This window comes from Cyrtonyx montezumae, unplaced genomic scaffold, assembly GCF_038088225.1.
Source record: "Cyrtonyx montezumae isolate F1298 unplaced genomic scaffold, pur_monq_1.0 scaffold_37, whole genome shotgun sequence".
NCBI classification, from domain to species: Eukaryota; Metazoa; Chordata; class Aves; order Galliformes; family Odontophoridae; genus Cyrtonyx; species Cyrtonyx montezumae.
Window position 1 is genome coordinate 769299 of NW_027072042.1, and position 20068 is coordinate 789366.

Consider the following 20068-nt stretch of genomic DNA (forward strand, 5'->3'; position numbering starts at 1 on the left):
TTCCCCCTTAAATGGGGCCTGGGAGAGGTGGAGTCAGACTCCACCCCTTCTGGTCACACACGTGCATTGCGTTCACCTGTGCTCCTGCAGCTGACTCAGTGCTCACCTCAGGTGAACAGTTGGACTTGATGATCTCAGAGGTCTTTTCCAACCTGAAAACCATCTTCTCCAAAGCCTGGCCCTAAGATCAGCACATTGCTCCCACCTCCTCTTGTTGTTTGCAGAGGAAGCCTCTGTTCTGCTCTCACAGACCAAGGCCCAGCACTAAGCCCGGGTCTCCCAGCACCCACCCCCTCAAAGGAGGGTACTGGGCCCTATGCACAGTGGGATAAAATGTTGAGTTTGACTCATGCCATCCTGCCAGCTCCACATTCAGTTTCACTTCCTTCCTGGTCTTTGCAGAGGATGGGCACTCCCAATTCCTCTGCCCATATGTGAGCAAGAACTCCAAGATCTTCATCTATACAGAGACAGGAAAATTCAAGGCTTCCACCATACATGGATTGGCACACCTGAGGTCTCCTGCACAGGGGTAGGCACGTCCAAGGCCTTCACCCATACGTGAATGGGTACTCCCAAAATCTTCACCACACAGGGATGGGCATCCCCCTGGACACCCAACCATCCATGTCTTCACATCTCTTGCCCCCTTCTGGTTGGCCCTTTTTGGAGCAGGATCCTGGCAATGCCTGCAGTTCCCCATGGAGTTAGCTTAGAAGATTCACTTCAGTTTTCTTGCATGTACTGGATTTTAACTTGGGTTTTTACTTGGAAGAACCAACTGTGATGAGATTCATACACCTTATCCAAGAAAGAAAACCTCAGTGTTTCTTCACTTGTATGACCCCCGGTGTAAAATTTAGTGATGAGGTCTCATCCCATTCATGGGGAAGAATGAAACAGAGGAGAAGGAAACAGATAGTGACATCTCCAAGATGTGCAAGAGAGAAGGATGTGAAAGTTGCTGACTTGCACCATAGAAACTTTGTGGTTGAAGGCAGTAGAAAAATGTATAAGGAAGAAATTCTCCTGATCCAACCTTCACTTCAGTGGTCGAGATGATAGCAGTGTGCAAAGCATGAGGAAAATGAAAAGGGAATATTGGGCTTGTGGCCACAGTATTGGCAGAAAACTTGCCATATTTGGTTTGGAAAAGTTGCTGTTCTCCATGGGAACAGGTCCTTGCAGAATCTGAGGCTTCATCCAGACTCATGGCTGAACCACAGCCTGGGCTTCAAAGTTGGATGGTTTGGGACTGAAGGGGTCTTACATCCCAACAGAACACTGGGTCTGCCTCTCTTCAGTTGCCCATGGCTGCAGGAAAGGAGACAAGGAGGTGAAAGGCGAACAGGTCCAGGTGGATGGAGGTAGAGAGCACCAGGAAGAACATCAGTGCCGGCATGGTGGGAATGGCTGGTGCTGATAACCAGGGCTACGATCAAGCAGGCATGGAACTGGGCTGGGCCATGGGTCAATGTGGCCCTGCACAGTCAAGGACTCTCTTCATCCCGGGGCTTTTCCAAACCCCACAAGACCACTGGCCCTGTTGAGCTCCTGGTCTCCAAAACTGCTCTCAGATGCATTTCCGAAGAAGTCCTCTCCAAGGGATTGTCCACTTGGTAGCTGTGAAGAGACAGGGGATCCAGGAGACCCTTCTCCAGCCAGCCCAGCCCTCCCCAGCCCGTGCCTTTCACATGACACCACACATAAAAATACCGATGCTATAAGCAAGCAGGGATGCACCCAGCAGGGAACATATAATGCTGTGATCACAGAAATGTGCCCGAGGGAGCTTCAAGTTACACATTAAGGGGGGAGAGCAGTGGTGACGCATGGGTGGGCAGGGGAACTGCTGGCAGGAGAGCTCTGCCCATGAAGAAGGGACTGTGGAGGACGCAGAAGTCACCTGGTAAAGATAATTAAAGAGGTTTTTCCCTCTGGGATTGGGTTGGGGTGATGGCATGTGTCGTGGCAAGACTGTGGTGGGGGAGGGGTTAGGGTTCCTGCAAGGTGGGCTTCGACATTTCTGCAGAGAGCGGGTATCTGTGAGCTGGAGGCATCCTTTCTGTCTCTTCCCATGGACACAAACGTGGAAGCAATCTACAGTTCCCTGACCTGCAGGTCCACTGTTCCTCTTGTCTCTCTATAATCTGTCTCACACCTTGTTGGCTTTTCTCCCTGGCTCCATGCTTCCTCTAGCTGTCTCCTGTTGTTTCTTGCTATCTTTTCCTTTCATCCTCTTTTTCTCAGTGTCCTCTTACTGCCGTCATTTTCTGACGGTCACACCAACCCTTCTGAGGTCTCAGAAATCTCAATACAGTGCCATTCCTGAGGCCACACAGGAAACATGCTGCCTGGCAGCCAGAAAACCTCATGTGTGCCAATGGGGTGGGAGAGGCCAGGCTATCAGTGTTGAGTAAAATTCAGGAGGGTTAGGGTCATCTTCATGAAGACAGCTCCCATAACCTCCTCCCAGAGCAGCTTAGCAGATATGTCCCAGCTTTGAGGACCATGGTCACATCCATGCCTATGCCCATGTCCAATGGAAGAGTTTGGAGGAGCCCAAGGAGCTGTGGATCCCCTCTAACTTCAGGACAGTTTCTGGATGGCTCTTGGAGTCACCTTTTGTGTTTCCTCTACTCCTGTGACATCCATGACCTCCCTTTTCCTCCTGCCACACTCCTGGTGTAACACAGAGGACAAAGATCAGCTATGTGTTTAATGTGACCCAATGGGGTGGTGCATTGTGGATCTCCCTCCTGCGCCAGGCCATGGCAGAGTCATTCCCACCCGAGGGCTAAAACCCATCACTGGTCTTATCCCTCATCTCCTGCCAGTCCTCACATCATCTCTCCCACCCACTCCCAGTGCATAGGGTGGGACACAGCACTCATACAAGGGTGACTGACCTGATTTACACCAGCAGAGATGTCACCTCCATTGAAAGCATTGAGAAGTCATAGAATAACGGTATCGCCAAGGTTGGAAAAGACCTCCAAGATCATCCAGTCCAACTGTAGATCATCCAGTCCAACTAGTCATCCAAGCCCTTTCTGGATAGATGCAGAAACAGTTAACCTTCTGCGCCAGGCCAGCATTCCTGCTCGGGATGGGCAGATTCCTCCTCGTAGAACCTGGTGTTCACGTCTGTCTGGTCACCAGCACCCAGAGACAGTGCAGGAAAGTGGCCAATTCTTGATGGAAAACAGCCCCCACCAACCTGCCAACCCTCTCTGCTCACAGATATTTACTCTTTGGATGTGTTCTCATGAAAATTAATCTCAGACCCACCCCCTAGGTATGAGAAACACGACGAACAAGGAATGGGGAGAGGCTGAGACGGCAAGGAACAAAGCTGCCCGGGTGCACTGACGCTGCCTTCACTGCAGTGTGGTGGGACAAGCCCAAGCAGGATGCAGCAGGGCCACACCAGCTCCTTTCCAGCCTGCTTCGCTGCTCAGCTTGACCTCCATCCCCGCTGGCAGTTTGGGTTCCACCCCAGCTTAACCTGGAGGAGGCTGAGTCACAGAGCGGGCTCCTGCAGAGCCACTTGCACTGTGTTATGGCAAGCTGCAAGGAGTGATTTTCTCCGGCTGAGGAATGCCCAAACACGCAAAAAGGATGCTCTGTAAAGCTTTATTTTCCTGATCTATAGAAAAGTTTTGTTTGTTTGTTTGTTTGTTTTTAATGGCAAAGCTTGAGCTGTCTCAGTTGCTTTGTTGTTATATTTCACCTGCCATGACTGACACTGGTCAGCTAAGGAGGTAAAATACAGCGTGTAAACAAGGTGAGCACTCAACACAGAGTGATCTGATGGTGCTGGGGATAGTTGATACCTCTCTGGGTCAGAGAATTACCAACCATTTTCCAGCCCAAGGCAATCTGCCTCTCAGACTAACGCTGGGTTGCACAGGACACCCCTACTTTCATGTTGCGTTGTGAATTGAGGATCATCCCCAGAAAGGATGTGAAGAAAAAGCTCTTCAGGGATTGCTAAGAGCTCAGCCCCATTCACATCGTCATGGCACCCCCATGTGGGGAGAGCCCGGAGGCTCCAGCACCGTCTCCACGCTCTGCTTTGCTTGGGGAAAAATTCCTGGGGGAAGGAATGATGAGGTTGACATGGAGGTCAAACAAGGAACTGGGGGAAATTCTGAGCAAAATGAAGCACTGGAAAAGCTCTGCTGGAGCACCCAGCATCTGTGCCTGAGTGCACGGGGGGGATTTGAACAGCTGAAGCAGGGCCAGAGCCCCTTGTCCCTCCTGCTTCCCTGCCCTGATCATACTTGTGAGTTGGGATAGTCTGGGTTTACATGCCCCACGGCGTGGCTGGATCCTTTGATAGCCAAAATATGGATGGGGAAGGGAACGACTGCAACACTCCCAGGGTATAACAATTATTAAGGACAATTTCATTCTTTTAGTCATTCTTTCATACATTTTTTTCCCATTTCCTTTCATATCTTCACTCTTTTTCTTCTGTATCTATCCACGTATGTATGTTTGTACCTATGTATCTATTCATTTATCTGTCCACCTATCTATCTATGTACATATCTATCCATCCATCTAGCCATTCATCTATAGAATCATAGAGTCATTAAGGTTGGAAAAGACCTTTGAGATCATCTAATCCAACCATCCATCTACCACCAATGTTGCCAACTAAACCATGTTCCTTAGTGCTGCATCTACACGTTTCTTGAACACCTCCAGGGATTGTGACTTCACCACTTCCCTGGGCAGTCCGTTCCAGTCCCTGATCACTCTTCCATGGAATAAATTTCTCTTAATACTCATCCTGACCCTCCCCTGTGCAACAAGAGGCCACAATCTCTCATCCTATTGCTGTTACCTGGGAGCAGAGGCCGGCCCCCACCTTGCTACAACCTCCTCTCAGAGAGCTTCAGAGGGCAGTAATATCTCCCCTGAGCCACTTCCCCAAACCGAACCATTCCAGTTCCCTCAGATGTTTCTTGTATTGTGCTCCAGTCCCCTCACAGCTCTATTAAACTTTTCTATCTATCCTTCTGTCTGTTCCACCCACCTATCCATCCATCCACCCATCCATCCATCCATCCATCCATCCATCCATCCATCCATCCATCCATCCATCCATCCATCCATCCATCCACCCATCCATCCATCCATCCACCCATCCATCCATCCACCCATCCATCCACCCATCCATCCACCCATCCATCCACCCATCCATCCATCCATCCATCCATCCATAACACCCATTAAGCATTCAATTTCCAATATACCCCTATTTAATACCAAAAGCTGACATCCTGGAGGGAGGTGTCCCCTCACTCTCTCCGCAGAGTGGGGACCACTCCTCTCTCTGTGCCTCGAGTTGGTGAGCAACCCCCCCCCGTGCCAGGAGAGCTTCTGCCAGTTCAGCAGCCAAAATCTGCTCCGTCAGCAAACGCCTTTATTATTAGCTGGAGGAAGCGTCTGCCCGCAGGGCTCTCGCAGCCGGAGCTGCCTCCTGCATGAATCACCCTGCCCATGGTGTGATGTGCTGGTGCTCCGACGCAGACGTGTAGCTTTGCAGTAATGAGGGAATGAAAGCTCTTTTTCCTGGCTCTCTGGGAGCTCGTTGTTCTCAAAGAGGTTTGAACCCCTTCAGGGAATGAGATCAGGAGGGAAGAATGAAAAGATAGATGACACACGAGCCTGACTTACGTCTGTATTCTCCTTACGGTATTGACTCCACGTTGAGCTCTTACCTCCCTTGTGTAACCCAGCACTGCTCACACAAAACCCAAAGAGCCCCTCCTCACTCTGATGCTGCCCGTAAGGACACGAGGCCCCATCCCCTCCAGCATCTCACACCCGGAGACCCCATGAAGAGCTGCAGGATGGGACGGCTCTTCACACATCGCCTCATTTACACAAAAGCATTCCAGAAGATTAAAATCAATGAGCTGGAGAATTATTTGCTGAACCACTCGGGGCATCGCAGCCTTTGAGTTTTCTTTATTTCCCACTCTGTGAGGGAATAGGACAACCTCTGTGGTGCTGGGGTATTTTCCATGTTGGCTCCTCGGCAAGGTGATGTAGAGTAAGCCCAGGTTTGGGGTGACAACCCTGAGAACACCCACAACTCGTGGTCCATGGCTGCAATGTGTCCCCACTGTTGCTTGGTAGAGACACAACCAAGACCAAACCAAGGGCCAAATTCCCATCCCCACCACATTAGAAGCAATTCCCTTTTCCCTTTGCCTGCTTTCAGCCCAGGAGCCAAGCATCGCCCGCTTTCACTTCTGAAGTTATCACAAAATATTTATTTGACCAAGCCATGATATCAGCAGCCAGGGACTGGTGCCAAAAAGCACTGAACTCAATGGGAGCTTTTCCTGTTGACTGCAGTGAGTTTTGCAGAGAGGACATGACCCTGAGCTGGGAATTAGAGGTGGTCCCCATGCTCCTCAAAGCTCTTCCCCACACCCATCGCTGGGTGTTGGTAGAATTGTCAAATCATTGAGGTTGGAGAAGATCTCCAAGATCTCCAACTCAACCCACCATGCTCACAGACCACATCCCTCATGGTCCTAGAAAACCTCCAGGGATGGTGGCCCATGGGCAGCCTGTGTTGGTGTAACGCCATTCTTTTGGAGAAGAAATTTTCACTAATACCCAACGTATTTTCTATGAGGATCCGATGGGGGAAAGCCTTCCTGAAGCCCAGGAGGACAAGACCCACTTCTAGTCAACATCCATCACATCCAGTCTCCATTGTGCCCCACGCCATGCTTTCCACACACATACCCCTATATGAGATCTGTACATCCCTATATGAGGTCTATACATCCCTGTAGGAGATCTATACCTCCCTATATGAGATCCAAACATCCCTGTAGGAGATCTTTAGAGCAGGGCTTGCTCTCCTGGCCTGCACATACCCAGACACCTGTGTCCCTCTGCAGCCAGTGTGGTGCAGAGCTGCAGTGTGTGTCAGCAGAGGACACTCCTGCACTGCATCATTTAGAGAAGCTTTCCTGGGGGAAGCTAATTAGGGAAGCTTTCCTGGGGGAGTCCGACTAATTAGAAGCACTAAATAAACAAATAGCTGCAGGAGGATGGAGGAACCGAGTTGCATTTAGCTTGAGGAAATGTGAAAGGCTGTTAAAGCCCGGGGAAGGTTGAGGTCACCGTTTGGGAACTGGAGTGAAGCAGCACATCAGTGATGAAGGAGGCAGCAGCACTGCTGGAGCACTTGGGGAAATGCAATTAGGAGAATTGCCTCGCACTCTGCAAACCACCTGGGTCATTTTCTTCAAGGAAACGTTCAAATGCAGTTTAATATTTCAAAGGTTTGATTGCAGCAGATCTAATAAAGCTAAGGCAGAGTCAGGCCATGCAGGCTGAACCCGAGGCACCACACAGTCACACAGTGCGTGGTGGGGAGCAGCACTGCTGCCTCCTGGGCTCTGCTGCACCCATGTGGCAGCAGTGCTCTCCCAGAAAAGCAGGCACCACACCGGGGTGCTCTCGTCTGGCTCAAAGCTGGTGGCTGTGCAGCAGGGCAGGGCATGCCAAGCTGCAAGTCGGCGTGGTGCACGGGGACGGAGCACTGCACATCCCTGCACCCCTTGCATGCTCCCCGTTCACTCTTTGCACGCTCCCTGAGCACACCTCTGTGCGTATCCCTGCGTGCACTTTGCACCCAAACCTTTGCATGCCCTTCTTGCAACCCCACGTGCAGCTCTTCTGTGCACCCTCCCGTGCTCTCCCTCTTTCCTGCCCCTTCTGTGCCTTCTCCCACGCACCCTTTCTGTGCGCCACTTTGCACACCTTGTGCACACATGTGCACTCTGTCTGCCTCTTCTAATCACTTCCATGCACCCCTATCCACCCCCTGCACACCCCCGACCTCCACGCACCCCTATCCACCCCCCATGCACCCTCTATGCAGTCCCATAGGCCCTCATGCACCCTCTATGTTCCACCCACTCAGCCCCTATGCACCCCTACACATCCTCTATGTTCCCTATACACACCCCATGCACCTCTTAATCACCCCCACGCACCCCTCCACACACACCCATGCACCCCACATACAACCTCCACAGACCTCCACACCCCTATACACCCCACAACCCCATGAACACCCCAAAATCCCCTCATACACCCTCGATGCACCCCTATACACCCCCTTTGCACCCCTTTACACCCTCTATGCACCTCTACCGATCCCCTACCCACCACCCTTGCCATGCCCCCCTTATTCCCCCCATGCAAACTCTACATATACCCATACACCCCATGCACCCCAAAATCCCCTCATACACCTCTGATGCACCCTCCACACACCCCTATGCACCCCCATGCACCTGTACCTAGCCCCTATCCCCCCCCACCTCCACGCACCCCTTAATCATCCCCCATGCACCCTGCCACGCACCCCCTATCCACCCCCCAAGCAACCTCTACGTACCACATACACCCCAAAATCCCCTCATCCACCTCCGGTGCACCCTTTTCTCCCCGTACATCCCACACCCCCATGCACACCCTGAAATCGCCTCGTACACCCTCAATGCACCCCTATACACCCTCTACGCACCTCTACCTACCCCCTACCCACCACCCCACCCCCATGCACCCCTTAATCACCCCCCATGCACCCTGCCATGCCCCCCATCCACCCTCTACCTACCCCCCACCTCCACGCACCCCTACCCACCCCATATCCACCCCCATGCACCCTCTATGCAGTCCCTCTACGTTCCTCCAACTCAGCACCTCCTATGAGCCCCCTCTGCACCCCATACATCCTCTATGTTCCCTATACACCTCCATGTACCCCTTAATCACCCCCCATGCACCCTGCCATGCCCCCCCATCCACCTCCTACCCGCCCCCACCTCCATGCATCCCTACCCACCCCCCACGCACCCCCACGCACCCCCTCACACACACCCTCCGGGCCGCAGGGCGGCGCATTTCCCGCGGGCCGCGCCCGCCCCGCCCCTCTGTACCTCCATCTCTATGGTGGCCGCTCTAGGCAGCCCGGCCGCCTCCTCTCGCCACCTTCCCCCGTGGCGGGCCGCGCTCCCGCCGCCTCTATCCCCCTCATCGCGGCGCTCCCGAGCCGCGCTCCGCCGCCTCCCGCCCCGCCGTGCCCCGCCTCCCTCCCCTCCCCTCCCCTGCCCTCTCCTCGGGACGCCGCTCGTTCGGAGCCGTTCGGGGGAAGGACCGCGTTCCGTTCCCTTCCTACCCCGAGAGCGGGAGGCGGACGGCGGCCGCCCGCTGCTCGCCGCCTCGTCCCGCTCCTCCTCCTGCAGCCGGGGCCGCGTCCTGCTGCCGGGGGGGGGCATTGATGTGGAGACCCCGCGCAGCACCATGCAGCCCCCGCCGAGGAAGGTGAGGGCCCGCCTTGATGGGTGGGGGGGGGGGGGGTGGTTGTGGGGCCGACTGGAATTTGGGGCTGCGTTTGGGGTGGTGGGGCCCAGCGGGGTGTGGGGGGGGTACTGGCTGCGATTGAGGTGGGGTTTGGGGTGGGGGGGTGAGGCTCTGCTCGGAGATGGAGGGGGTTCTGGGGGGGTTTGGGGGCGGGGGGGTGAATGGGGTGTGGGGCCGCGGTTGGGGTGGGTTCCCATGCTGACTGAGGGACGTGGGGCTGGGGGGGGCGGTGTTGGGGTCGTGGAGCTGAGTGGGGTTTGGGGCTGGGCTGGTTTGGGGGTTGGAGCTAGCGTTGGGGGGTGCGGGTTTGAGGGAGTGTTTGGGTGAGGGTCGTGGAGCTGAGTGGGGTTTTGGGGCTGGTTTGGAGCTGGGGGGGTGGGACATGGCTGCTGTTGGAGGCAGTGTTTGGGGGGGGTACTGGGAGTGCCTGGGATTTAGGGCTCTGTGTGGAGTTGAAGGGCATTCAGGGCAGGTTAGGATGAGGATTTGGGGCTGTGTTTGGCTGTGGGGCGGTCTCAGAGCGGGGGATGCTTGTGCAGACTGGGATTTAGGGCTGTGTTCGGGTGTTGGGGCTGGGGAGTGGGTTCCTGGGTACATCTGGGGGCAGTGAAGTTGGCTGTGATTTGGGGGTGCGTGTGGCTTGCAGGTGTGTGTGGGGGGGGGGATCCTGAGCAAGTCTGGGGAGCAGTGGGGCTGGTTAGGTGGTGGTGTATTTGGATTGGGGGGGCATACTGAGATTGACTGGTATTTAGGGCTACGTTTGGATAGCTTACAGGCAACGTGGGGTGGGGGGGTGACTGAATTGACTGGGATATTTGTCTATGTTGGCTCATGGGCAGGTGGGGGGGGGAACGGACAGTGGTGCTGACTGGGCACAATAATGAAAGGGGGGAGTGGGAATGGGGGTGTGCATAGGGGTATGAGGAAATAGGGAGGGCCTTGAGGGGGGCTGTGCGGGGATTGAGGTTGAGCTGAGAGATGCAGAGATGGGAAGGGCTGTGCGGGGGGGGAAGGGGAGGGGAACAGCGTTAAATTGGGGCCGGGGGAGCTTGGGGGTGAGGTCTGCAGGCAGCAAGGCGCGGGGGAAGGGCTGGGTGCGGAGCTCCGCACCGGTTGCTGGGGAGGGTGGGCACTGGGCTGGCTGTGCTGGGGCTGTGGGTTTGGTTAAAGGCTGCTCCTGGCGCAGGCAGGTTGCTGTACGGCAGATCTGAGCTGTAGCGAAGTCTCGAGCCCCGCGCTGGCGTGCGGGGACGGGTTTCTTCGGTATTTGGAAAGCTGCACTCTGGGGCTTTGCTATATGGAGGGGGAGCCGGAGCCCCCCCCAAGCTGGCTGCTTGGGGCCGGGGAGCTGCTGCTTCCTAGGAGCGGAGGAGGGCGGTGTGCAGCTCCGAGATCCGTGCGTGCCCTTTGCATCGCTGCCTGCCGAGGTGCAGTCGGGCTGCCACCGTGGATGCTGAAGGTCTCCTGCGTGATGCAGGGATGGATGGGTGCGGAGGTGGGATTGCAGGGCTGTGCTGTGCTGCCTGGAGGCTGCGGGGGGGTTCGCCCCCCGGCTCCCTCCTGCCGTAGCCCTCGCCCTGGCTCCCTCCTGCCTCTTCACCGCTCGTTTCACAGGAGCAGAGCAGGTCTTCACTGCTGCTTCTCTTTGCATTTTGCTTGCCGTTGTAAGACGTGTCTTGTTTTCCTCTGACATTGTTGCACTTGAGGTTATTTCCATTACGTGGGTCATCTCGTGTAGGTTTGTTTATTTTGAGTTGATTTCTCTCATGTGTGGATGAAAAATGTTGAAGTTCATGTTAAAAATAGAGCCCTTTTCTGCGTAAAGCCGGGGATGTATGTGGGATGCCCTTCATTTTTTTGTTGTGTCTCGTGGGTGCTAATGTGCAGAACTCTGTCAGCTTTGTGGTTAAAGGGTGCTTGTTGCTGGGGGATGGTTTCAGTGCTGGGATTGAGGAGGCTTTTGTTAATTGATGAGGTGGGGATTTGTTTTTTCCTCCCCTTGGCTGGGGAAGAGAGATTTGGGTCTTTCCTCTCTGGGCTCTTCTCTCTGCGCCCATTGGGTTGGGCATTCTGTCCACACGAGTGCATGACGTCTTCATCCAACGGATCCCCCGTGGTCACAGGAAGGTCAGAGGGCCCTATACAAACAGAGCAAACACCCCCACGTGTCCCCCTGGGGTCGTGCATCCCTGTGCCATTGCTGGGGAGGTTCCCAGAGGATTGAAATTGAGCTGAGGGCTCAGAGGAAGATCACACCAATGCTGAACCCAACCTCCCAAAGCCTCTCTGAGAGGGCCCTTTCAGTGCTGGACCGAGGAACAACTGGATGTCTTAGCTGTCAGAAAGTGACAGTGATTGCAGGACAGCTTAAGTTCTAAATGCATATGTGCACTGCCAATTTTTTTCCCTCCTGACCCATTTCTTCCAAGCTTTTTTCGCAGGGAAGTCCTTTGTTGCACACAAGATATCCTTCTGCCTTTTGCAATAAAATGGCACTGCCATTAATGTTTGGGCACAGGTTCTGGAGTCCCGCTGTGTGTGGAGGTGCTGGAATCAGCTTTTATTAATGTTGCTTAGGGTAGAACTGCATTCTTAGCTCTGTGTTTGAACTTTCCACTTAAATGTGCAATTTCATAATAAACGAGGGAGAGGAACTATGTTTTCCTCATTGAGATTTGGCTCAGACTTTACAAAAAAAATATATGTATGTGATCTGTGTTGTTTTTTGTAGGTGAAAGTTACACAAGAGCTGAAGAACATCCAGGTGGAGCAGATGACAAAGCTGCAGGCCAAGCATCAGGCAGAATGTGAGCTACTGGAAGATATCAGGTAAGGTTACAGAGGACGTTACCAGAATTCCTTTAGGATCCAGTTTTTGGAAGAACATTTGAGTTACAAAACTTCAGGAACTGACGATGGAATTTCCTCTTTGGATTTCCTGCTTTCAGGCTGTTAAAGTTCTGACACAGCTGGAAATTATAACTGGAGCTAACACAATGCAAACACTTTTTTTTCTTCTCTTCAATGGGGGAAATGTTTGAAGCAAAAAAACAAGTCCCAAACAACATACCGAAAGCACTGGGCTTTTCAGCAGTATTTCTCTATGCAATAGGCAGAGGCTTTGATTTACTGCTTGTAAGAAACTGTTCAAATTATTACAGATATTTTAAAAGCACTGATGATTTACATCTTGCTTGGAAAAGCTTCGAACAGCACTTTTAAATAGATTGGTTTGGGAGTTTTTGTTTGTTTGTTGGTTTGTTGTTTTTTTTTTAACAGAATCAAGGAAATATTTGCCTCTGTAATTTAAAACTCTTAAAACAGGTTAAGATCAGTAGGGAAAACCTACGTGCTATCAGTTCAGTATTGCCTTTTTGTTTTTTAACTCTTTTTTAATAAATGTGGTTGCTTCTCTTTAACATAAGGCTTTGCTTTTAACAGAGTAGGTGGCAGTGTGTGCCTGGTGTTCTGTGGGGGATTGGTGGCTCTGTTTGGGGAGCACCAATTTCTAGAGTGGTACTTCCATAAGGTGTTGGCAGTGGGGCTGCTGCCTTCCTCCTCTTTTGGGCAGTGTGTATGTTGTCCATTCGTTATTTAAATTAGATCATTATTTTTGCTTTGTATTTGGGCACGAAATGCAGACACGGTGGCTCTGGTAGGTGTGCACTGTCTGTTTCATTCTCGTTGCCCCCACTGTTGGTTGGGATGGCAGAGCTTGGGCCCTGCTGCTCCTCTGAAGGTGTTGGGGTGCTCTTTCTGTGTCTCAGCACTCATCCCTTAGCTGAACACCAGCAGCAGTGCTGTACTTTACTGGCAGATGCTGAGCTGTGAGTGTTGGACAGCTGGAATTGCTCAGGTTGGAAAAGACCTTCAAGATCATCCAGTCCAACCTCAACCAAACCATACTGCCCTAACTCTAACAACCCAGTGCTACGTTATGTCCATGAGCACCACATCCAGATGGGTTTTAAACACATCCAGGGATGGTGACTCCACCACTGCCCTGTGGAGCCTGTTCCAGTGCTTAACGACCCTTTCTGTGCAGAGGTTGTTCCTTATATCCAACATGAACCTCATTTGGTGCAACCTGAGGTCATGTCCCCTCGTCCTGTCACTGTCACCAGTGAGCAGAGCCCAACCCTGCTCTCACTGCCAGCTCCTTTCAGGTATTTGAAGAGAGCAGTGAGGTCTCCACTCACCTCCTCTTCCCCACACCACTCAGCCCCAGTTCCTTCAGTCTCTCCTCGTAGGGCACACTCTCCAAGCCCTTCACAGCCTCGTTGCCCTTCTTTGGAGCTGCTCCAGCACCTCCATGTCCTTTCTGTACTGAGATGCCCAACACTGAGCACAGCACTCATCTGGAAGGAGTGGTTTCCCCCAGACAGAATGTTTCAGCAGTCTGCCCTCCTGCTGAAAGGTGTCCCTAGCACTGTGGGTTCTGGACCAGCAAAACACATGGAAACACTGCCTCAGAACACTTTATTTTGAATGTAACTTAATTTTTAATGTTAATTTAATTTGTAAATGTTGATGCTGTGGATTAAGAGATGGGATTATTGCATTTAGTTCATTAAGATGGTTGGTAAATAGACACGGTCTGTTCGGCATTCTTGTTACAGTCAGTCTCTGTTTGCAGAATCACTGTGTGGATTTGCATATTAAACATTCTTCAGGCGTGGGGCGATGTGATGGGATATGACAGCTCCACTGCCTCTGTGACTCCTTCAGATACCACATAACAGAGACGGAGGGGACAGGAGAGTTCTGGCTGAGAAATGCTTGCTGAGAAACACTGTTTGGTGGCACAGGGGCTCTTCTTTGCGTGTAGGTGTGATGGAGGAGAAGGGTGTGGGTGAGAAACTGGAGGTCAGCTTTGAAATCCTCATCCTGTGTGCTTGTAGCTGCTGCACAGCCACACGGTTCCAGATCGTTCCATGTGCTGTGTCCACCAGAGCCACACGTGGCATGCTCTCATCTCCTGAAGGGTGAGATGTTATCATGGAAAGCCCCCCAGAAGTCTAAATTTTAACTGAATGCTGTGTGTTCACTGAGACCTGGGCAGCTGGGGGGGCTTTGTAGCCCTGCTGGAGCTTTGAAGGGTGGTGGGAGCACGGCCTTGTCCTGTGTTCTGTGCTGCTCTGAGTATACAAAACGTCTGTGTATGTTAGTGTATATGTGCCAGCAGTCAAATCATAAATGCAGTGTTTAGAAACCAAAGCATTTGTCTGGGCTTTAATGCTCTTCATTACGTTCTTAATATCATTTCAGGCCAGTTCTGTATAAAACTTCAAATGTCTGTAACACAGAAGGGATGCGAGGAAAAGATCAGAAAGTTCTCTCATGAGTTCTGCTGAAATGTGCCCATTGTCTGCTGTAGTAGAGGCAGATGACTTCTGGCAGTAAACCAGATCATAAACATACTTTTCATTCCAGTAGCTTTGATATTTTGTCCAAAGCTGAGCGCTGCTTTCGATGTTTATAGTTGGAAGGTTTAAACTGTGTCATTTGGAGAGGATGAAGGCTGATGCTGTTTATTCCCAGCGGGATTGGGCTCAGTTGGGGCTGAGGCAAACAGGTGTAACTAGCTTTTCTCCACCCCCTCTGCAGATAGCAAATCTCCTTGAGATACATACACAAAACCACCATGCTTAATTACATCTAAAACGTGTCCCTCATTCGCTGGTAATGTGGTGTTGAGCATGCTGAGGATGTAGCTCCAGGTCGTGGAGGCCGAGAAGAAAGGCAGTGTGTTTTGCTTTTGGAGGGAGCATACTTGACAGAACTATGTGCAGGTAGGTGAGCTGAAGGCTGTGCTGGGAGTTGGACAGCTTCTGACACGACGTAAAATTGTAATGTGCATAAAAATTGTAGTATCTATTGCAGTCTTACAAACTGCTCCACGTTTCCCTTTCCTGTGACAGCTTAGTAGCAGTGAAGCTGGAGTATCTCTTTACGGCCTGACAAGGCTGTAATGAAAAACGTGTGTTAGAAGTATATTAGCAAGCAGGTTTAAAAATACCTTTCAGTGTTTATAATCTCAGTTTGGCTCTTGGTACGTTTCTTCATACCTGGTGATTGGGGAATTAGTGGAACAAGTGACTCAGGATGTGTGCTGGATCACTGCCTTGGTTCTAGGCATGGTGCATTCTGTAGCTCGCTGAGGCCACCACATCCTTTCACATGGTGGATCTGTGTTGGCATTGCTAGAAGAAAGTTGTCTTTCTGCAGCTGTAACACAGGAGGGTTTGCCTTTCAGAGGGAAAAGGCTCTGAGCTTTGTTGCCGTGATCCAGACGTCCTTCAAAGCTTCTCCCTGGCTGCAAGTGTTTTGCCCTGTCCACATCTGGCTGTGTCTGAGCAGCGAGTTCATCTCATTCCCAATGGCCAGCTGGGTTAGGAAGGGCTCAATTTGTATCAGAGATGCTGATGGTTCTCAAATGTCTCCTGGTTTTAGACACTGTGTTATGTGATTGGTGGTAGTAAAGAGGTCACGTGTGTAGTGGCGTGAAATTGCCCTTAGTTTGCCAGGATGTGTGTCTGCAGAGCTGTAAAGAGCTCCATCTGATCCATGCTGGGATTGCAGTCGATGCTGCTGTAATCTGTGCTGTACAGTGTATGAACTGGTTAGCTGATAGTAGCTTTACCTTGGATATTACGTTATCTCAGGGCCTGATTTTCCAAGGAACTTTGTGTACCTTTACAGGTTTTGCAATTGTAGTCATAAAATGCTTTTTTTTTTCCTTTTAAATCATTTCTTTGCTTTCATGCTTTGCCAGTGGCTACGTTGCAGTTTTAATCCGTGCTAAAGTCTGGATTGCTTCTGCAGGGCCAGCTCTGCTTGCCAGCTCTTAGTGCTGTCCCCCTGTGGGTTCCTGTGCTGGGGGACCCAGGTGGGTGAGGGCACTCAGCCCCTTTCCCAGCTCTTCCCCCAGTGCTCTGTTGGAGGTAATCCTGCACCCTGATGCTGCTGGCCGGGGCTCTGGCAGGATGCAGGCCTGCAGCTGCCTGCTCTGAGTCTTAGCAAACTCTCTGCTGTCAGGATGTGTCAGTCCTATGTTCTTCATTGCTTTGTGTCAGCTGACTGCATGGTCGTGTTGGATGTAGATGTAAAGACTGCATGCCCTCTGGCTGAGCTGGAGCAGCAATGAGGTCCTTCGTTGCTGCGGTCCCAAATGTATTTTTGTCTCTTTCAACTGAATTCCTGGTGCAGGAGGAGTTGCCAAAATCACAGGCTCATAACCTTCACCTGTTCCAGAAATACACGCACAAATGCCACCTCCTGTTGTTCTCACCCCTCTGTCTTTGTGTGTTCTCCCTTGTTACTTTCTTGTACTTAAATTATCAGCTTCTGATTGCTCAGTCTGTCAGCTCAATGTCACATACCCCATGAATTCATTCCCCTTCTGGTAAAGCCACGTTCTCCTCTCATCCTGTTTCTTTGCCATTTGCCTTCTTCCTGCTGTCTTGTCTTTGTGCACTGTGTTCTGCCTTCCTCCTCTCCTCCACGTTTGCCCATGGAAGATTGCTCCCCTTTCCAGTTTGCCAACTCTTTTTTTGTTTTCTCCCTGGATGCTTCATCTCTTCCCTCTTTCTTTATCCAATCTTGAGCTGTGTATTTTAATTGATTACCTCTGTTTTCAAGCTGCTTTAGTACATGACGTAGAGCAGTGCAGCTCAGACCTGCTGCATGTAAGTGTGCAGGGGTGAAGGTGATGGGGCATTTGTGCTTACACACTCAGCACAAGGTCAGAGTGCCTCAGTATCTCCTGACTTGTGCCTGTCACAGCAAGCCTGAGTGAGCAGTACACACTGAAGAGAAGAACTACAAAGTATGAATGAGTATGTCCATGTCGTTAGCTCCTTGTGCTCATAACATGCCATTTTATGTACTGGAGTATGCTCAGCTTAATAAAGTGCATGTAACCTTTTGCTGTGAATATACTTTGTACTCTCCAGTGGGACGTGACTGTGCTGATGCTGTCAGGAGGTTCGTGATAAGGTTTATGGCAGTGCTGGCTGGGAGTCAGTTTACTGAAGTAGAAGCTTATCATGGTTCTGGTTTTAAATACAGCAAATGGGACGTGGCAGCTACAGCACAGCTCACTTCCCTGAGCTGGGGAGAAACCTGCTTGGGGCAGGGGTGGTGCTGTAAAGCTGTGGAAGCTAGTGGCTGGAATGAAAGCTAAGTGGCTGGAAATGAAAACGGAGAGGAATATGCATTTATGTATGTGTGCAGACATTAATATACATTAGGATCCCATAAGAAGTTCTGAAAAGTTATGAGAGAGCTTTGCTTTTCCTGACCTGAGGCAGAGTGAGGATTTACTTCTCTTCTTGTTCTTCCAGGTCCCAGCTGCAGGGAATGCAAGTCACTCGGATGTTCTTGAAGCCTGTCTCAGGCTCCAGAGTGGTTTGCCTCTGGCTGGGGGTATCTCATAATGGTGTTTCCTTACTGAAAGAGCTGGTCAGAGCTTCCTCTCTGAAGTAGCTGGGAGGGTTTTCCATAAGGGCATCATCTATTTTTTGGTCTTTTTGTACGCTGCTCAGAAACGTGTCCTTCATCATCATCTTTCCTTTCCCATCCGACGTCCTTTGCTCTGTTCAGCAGCCGTGATGTTCCTGCTGTTCCCAGCTCTATTTAACCAGGAGTAGTGTTTCCCTCTGCAGGCTCTCAACTGTGCAGCCTTGTGAAGTGGGAAGGAGGACTCAGGACAGTCCTATGGTGCTCTGTTCCTCTGGGTTGGTCTCACTTTCCTTGCACAGGACTACTTACCCTACAAGCTTTTTCTTTTCCTTTAAATCCTGCAGTTTTCTTGAGAGTTGGTGGCATTCCTTTCCTCTTGAGTTGCTCTTTCTCACCACCAGTGACTGCTGAAGCACTGTGAGGTTTAATTCCCCTCTCCCTTGAAGCTCTTCGTTACTGGAAGACAGGCAGCATAATTCTCTGCTGCTGTGCTGTAACACGCTGCAGATGTTTCAGAACCTCCCTCAAAAGTTGGTAGTGTTACTTCTGAATGCTATTCTGTATAACGATGCCACAGAATCTGTGGTCTGGGCACGTTACCTATAATTAGGCAGTCCCTTAATGAGATGCTCACATTCTTGACGGAATTAAAATCCGGTGATGTTTTGACTGGAACTGTTTGAGGGAAGCTTGGAATGCACTTAAAAAATGTTGCCTACTGGGTGTGGAAGTCCAAGTTTTCAGTTAAAAAAAAAACGGTTTCAGTATAAACATAGGCTTGAATCATTACACTGTGGCCATCTTGGCACAGTGAAATTGAGAAATGGACCACACTCCTATTTTTATTTTCTTAATCCAGGCCATATAAAATACAGTACATCTCCTGTTTCGGTGTTTCTGAGGGGCTTTGCGGTGCTCAGTTAGCTGATGGAGGTTTATTTTTGGTGCTTGTTGTTTTGGAACAAAAGCAGTGGCCTTGAAAAGCAGCAATTCATTTCTTACGTCCATCAGAAAGAAAATGAAGACGTTTTTTCCACTTTCTGGCTTCTCAGTTTGGCTTTCAGGAGAGTTCTAGCTGGTGAGCTCTGTGCCTTGGGGGTGGAGTTGTCTTGGAAGGCCGTAAGAAGGGGCTTCTGGTGCCCAGTACAGCATGGGCACTCTTCTTGAGGCATTGCAGTGTCAGTTTTAGATCACTAAATGCTCCCTTCTCGAGGATGAATTCTTTAGCTCTCAGAAAGCAGTGGTGGTGTTCCTAATTCTGGGGTTTATCCCAGCGCAGTCCTTCCTGAAGCTAGGGAGGCCTCATTGTGACCTTCCAGGACCTGAAGGGAACGTATCAACAGGAGAGGGAATAGCTGCTGACACAGGTGGATGGTGATAGGACAAGGGGGAATGGTTTTAAACTAAGACAGGGGAGATTGAGGTTGGATGTGAGGAGGAAGTTTTTCCCTAGGAGGGCGGTGATGCACTGGAACAGGTTGCCCAGAGAGGCTGTGGATGCCCCATCCCTGGAGGGGCTCAGGGCAGGGCTGGCTGTGGCTCTGGGCAGCCTGCTCTGGTGGCTGGTGACTCTGTCCACGGCAGGGGGAGTTGAAATGAGATGATCTCTGAGGTCCTTTTCAAGCCAGGCCATCCTATGGTAGGATTCTCTGATTGCTTTCACCATGATGCTACTCAGCAGTTGTAACGCTGAGTAACTTCGCACAACTGCCTCAGCATTTTTGTGGTGCGGCGTGTAACCAGCAATCAACCGAGCTGGGCATGTCTCTTAGACTCTTTAGCATGATAGGGCAAGGGGAAATGGTTCCCAACAAAAAGGAGGGGGATTTAGACTGGATATAAGGAAGGAGTGGTTTGCAGTAAGGGCAGTGAGGCACTGCACGGGTTGCCTGGAGTGGTGGTGGTGCCCCATCCCTGCACTCAGCTGAGGTCAGGGGATGGGGCTCTGAGCACTGATGGAGCTGTGGGTGTTCATTGCAGAGTGTGACCAGGTGGCCTTTAAAGGGTCCCTTCCAACTCCAAGCATTCTGTGATTCTGCGGGTACATAGCACGGGGAATTTTGAAGAAACAAACAGCTCTGCTGGACCGAATCCTGGGGTCGATCCTGTAAGGAGAGCTTTCTTTTGAGCATCTAAGTACTTCTAATCCCAGCTCTTACTTCTGAAGTCTCGTGCAGGGGGAATTGGAGGT

General features: G+C 51.2%; 1 protein-coding gene across 1 annotated transcript in view; it reads left to right on the top strand.

Moving 5' to 3' along the window:
- Positions 1-9287: 9287 nt before the first annotated feature.
- FCHSD2 (FCH and double SH3 domains 2) overlaps positions 9288-20068 on the top strand; it is a 113524-nt gene continuing 102743 nt past the window's right edge. The window contains exons 1-2 of the mRNA XM_065745809.1: positions 9288-9375; positions 12146-12243. Coding sequence (XP_065601881.1) covers positions 9355-9375; positions 12146-12243 — 119 coding nt within the window. The 5' untranslated portion in view covers positions 9288-9354. The remainder of the gene's footprint in view (positions 9376-12145; positions 12244-20068) is intronic.